At 55.4% G+C, this 1,839-nt stretch overlaps 1 protein-coding gene across 1 annotated transcript; it reads left to right on the top strand.

Moving 5' to 3' along the window:
* The first annotated feature begins 834 nt into the window (after positions 1-834).
* LOC141816200 (scarecrow-like protein 3) lies at positions 835-1,317 on the top strand. Its single transcript, XM_074704025.1, has one exon. It carries the CDS (start codon positions 835-837, stop codon positions 1,315-1,317), a length of 483 nt encoding a protein of 160 aa, XP_074560126.1.
* Positions 1,318-1,839: the final 522 nt, after the last annotated feature.

Raw genomic sequence — 1,839 nt, 5'->3', positions numbered from 1 at the left:
TATATATATATATATATATATATATATACAGTTCCGCTATTCTGAGCGACACCCAGTGCGCGCCCCGTGAGCGCCTAGATCTCAGCCGTCCGCCCGCGATCGCGATAAACGTGAGCCATCCGATTGCACAGTATTTCTCCTCGGACCTTCGCCGCTTCCCGCCGCCCGTTCATCGCCGTCCGACCACCGTCGGCCGCCGGACCGGACCCGTTGGAACCGCAACTCGCAGGCGGTCCGGCGGTGGCCGGATTCCGACCGGATTGGGCCAGAATCCGGCCGGAATTCCGGCCGAAACAAGGCAACAGTGCCTGGCGCCACTATCGGACGGTCTCCGGCCCCCGATCCGGCCGGGAACGGGGCCGGATTCCGACCGATAGTGGCGCCAGGCACTGTTGCCTTGTTTTGGCCGGAAATCCGGCCAATCCGGCCAGAATTCGATGCCAGAATGTGCGCCGGCGAGTTGCGGTTCCAACGGACCGGTCCGGCAGTCGTCGGTGGTCGGACGGCGATGAACGGACGGCGGAAGCGGGTGGAGGTCGGCGGTCGGCGTGCACGGGCGCGTAGGTAACCGTCGCTCATAATATCATTTCTGTATATATATATATATATATATATATATATATATATATAGGATTGATATCCTGCCCAAACAGTTTGCGCGACTCCGTCCCCGGCATATGACGTGGCGAGGAGTTTCACTGTTCATCTTCCACCGTGGCCGAAACGAAGCAAAATCCTACAAAATCCCGCCTCTCCCAAATCGCGCGGCCAAACCTCAAAATCACGCGGCATCCCATCGCCGCCCTCGCCCACTACAGCCGCACCCTCTCCTCCATGTGCCGCCTCCGCCATCGCTTCCGCCGCCAGCGAGATCATCGAAGCACACGGCCGCCAGTCGCGCCCTCTCTTCCATGTGCCGAAAGGAATGCTGGAGAGGACCACAACAGCACGGCGCTGACGGAACGATTCGTGGAGGCGCTGTTCTACTACGCGGCGCTGTTCGACTGCCTCGACTCGACTGTCCCCTGGCAGTCCGTGGAGCGGCTGCGGCTGGAGAAGATGCTGCTGGGGGAGGAGATCAAGAACATCATCGCGTGCGAGGGGTGGGAGAGGAAGGAGCGGCACGAGAAGCTGGAGCAGTGGGCGCGGCGGCTCAACGCCGCGGTGCCGCTCGGTTACCACGCGCTCCTGCAGGCCCGCCGCCTGCTGCAGGGCTTCGGCTGCGACGGCTACAAGGTACGGGAGGAGGGCGGCGGCCGCCTCATGATGTGCTGGCAGGACCGTCCGCTCTTCTCCGTCTCTGCATGGCGATGCTAGCGGTATGATCAACTTGTCAGCTTCTTTTCCGTTTTCATTTGTTTCCTTTTTTGCATGTATGTAGATAATTTTTTTGGCCCTGCGAAATGCACAAACTATTTGGAACAAGAATGTTTCTGTATGTTTTTCCTCCATTTCTTTTCCATTTTGTAATCGATCCTCCACTAAATTTTTGATAACTTTCAGTAACGCAATCCAACTATTAAGATAAAACGAGATAAGAGAAGATCAGGCCACAACTTATTATTGAAGCTTATGCAATTATGATGGATGATGGAAGATCAGGCCTTCGGACAACGTCCGAAGGCACCAAACGCTGCCTCACTTCCCTTTTCAACCATCACCAAACACTCCTCTCCAGTATTCCTCATAGAGAAATTACATCGAACGACTCATCCACTTCAGTTCCTTGCCGCCCTCGCGCCTCTCCTTCACTGATCTCAAGGACGATGTATTAGTTATTGAGCCACTTATCTGTATTGAAGTAATTATTATGTTTTATGCATTGACCTCCAATGAACC

The sequence above is a fragment of the Curcuma longa genome, unplaced genomic scaffold, assembly GCF_044706935.1.
Source record: "Curcuma longa cultivar G26 ecotype Majalengka, Jawa Barat unplaced genomic scaffold, ITB_CL_G26_1.1 contig_14966, whole genome shotgun sequence".
NCBI lineage: Eukaryota > Viridiplantae > Streptophyta > Magnoliopsida > Zingiberales > Zingiberaceae > Curcuma > Curcuma longa.
Note: the sequence above shows the minus strand (reverse complement) of the source record. Positions and strands in the feature narration are given on the sequence as shown.

Excerpts from the sequence above, each read along its gene's own strand:
- LOC141816200 (XM_074704025.1), top strand. The coding sequence starts at position 835 with ATGTGCCGCCTCCGCCATCGCTTCCGCCGCCAGCGAGATCATCGAAGC.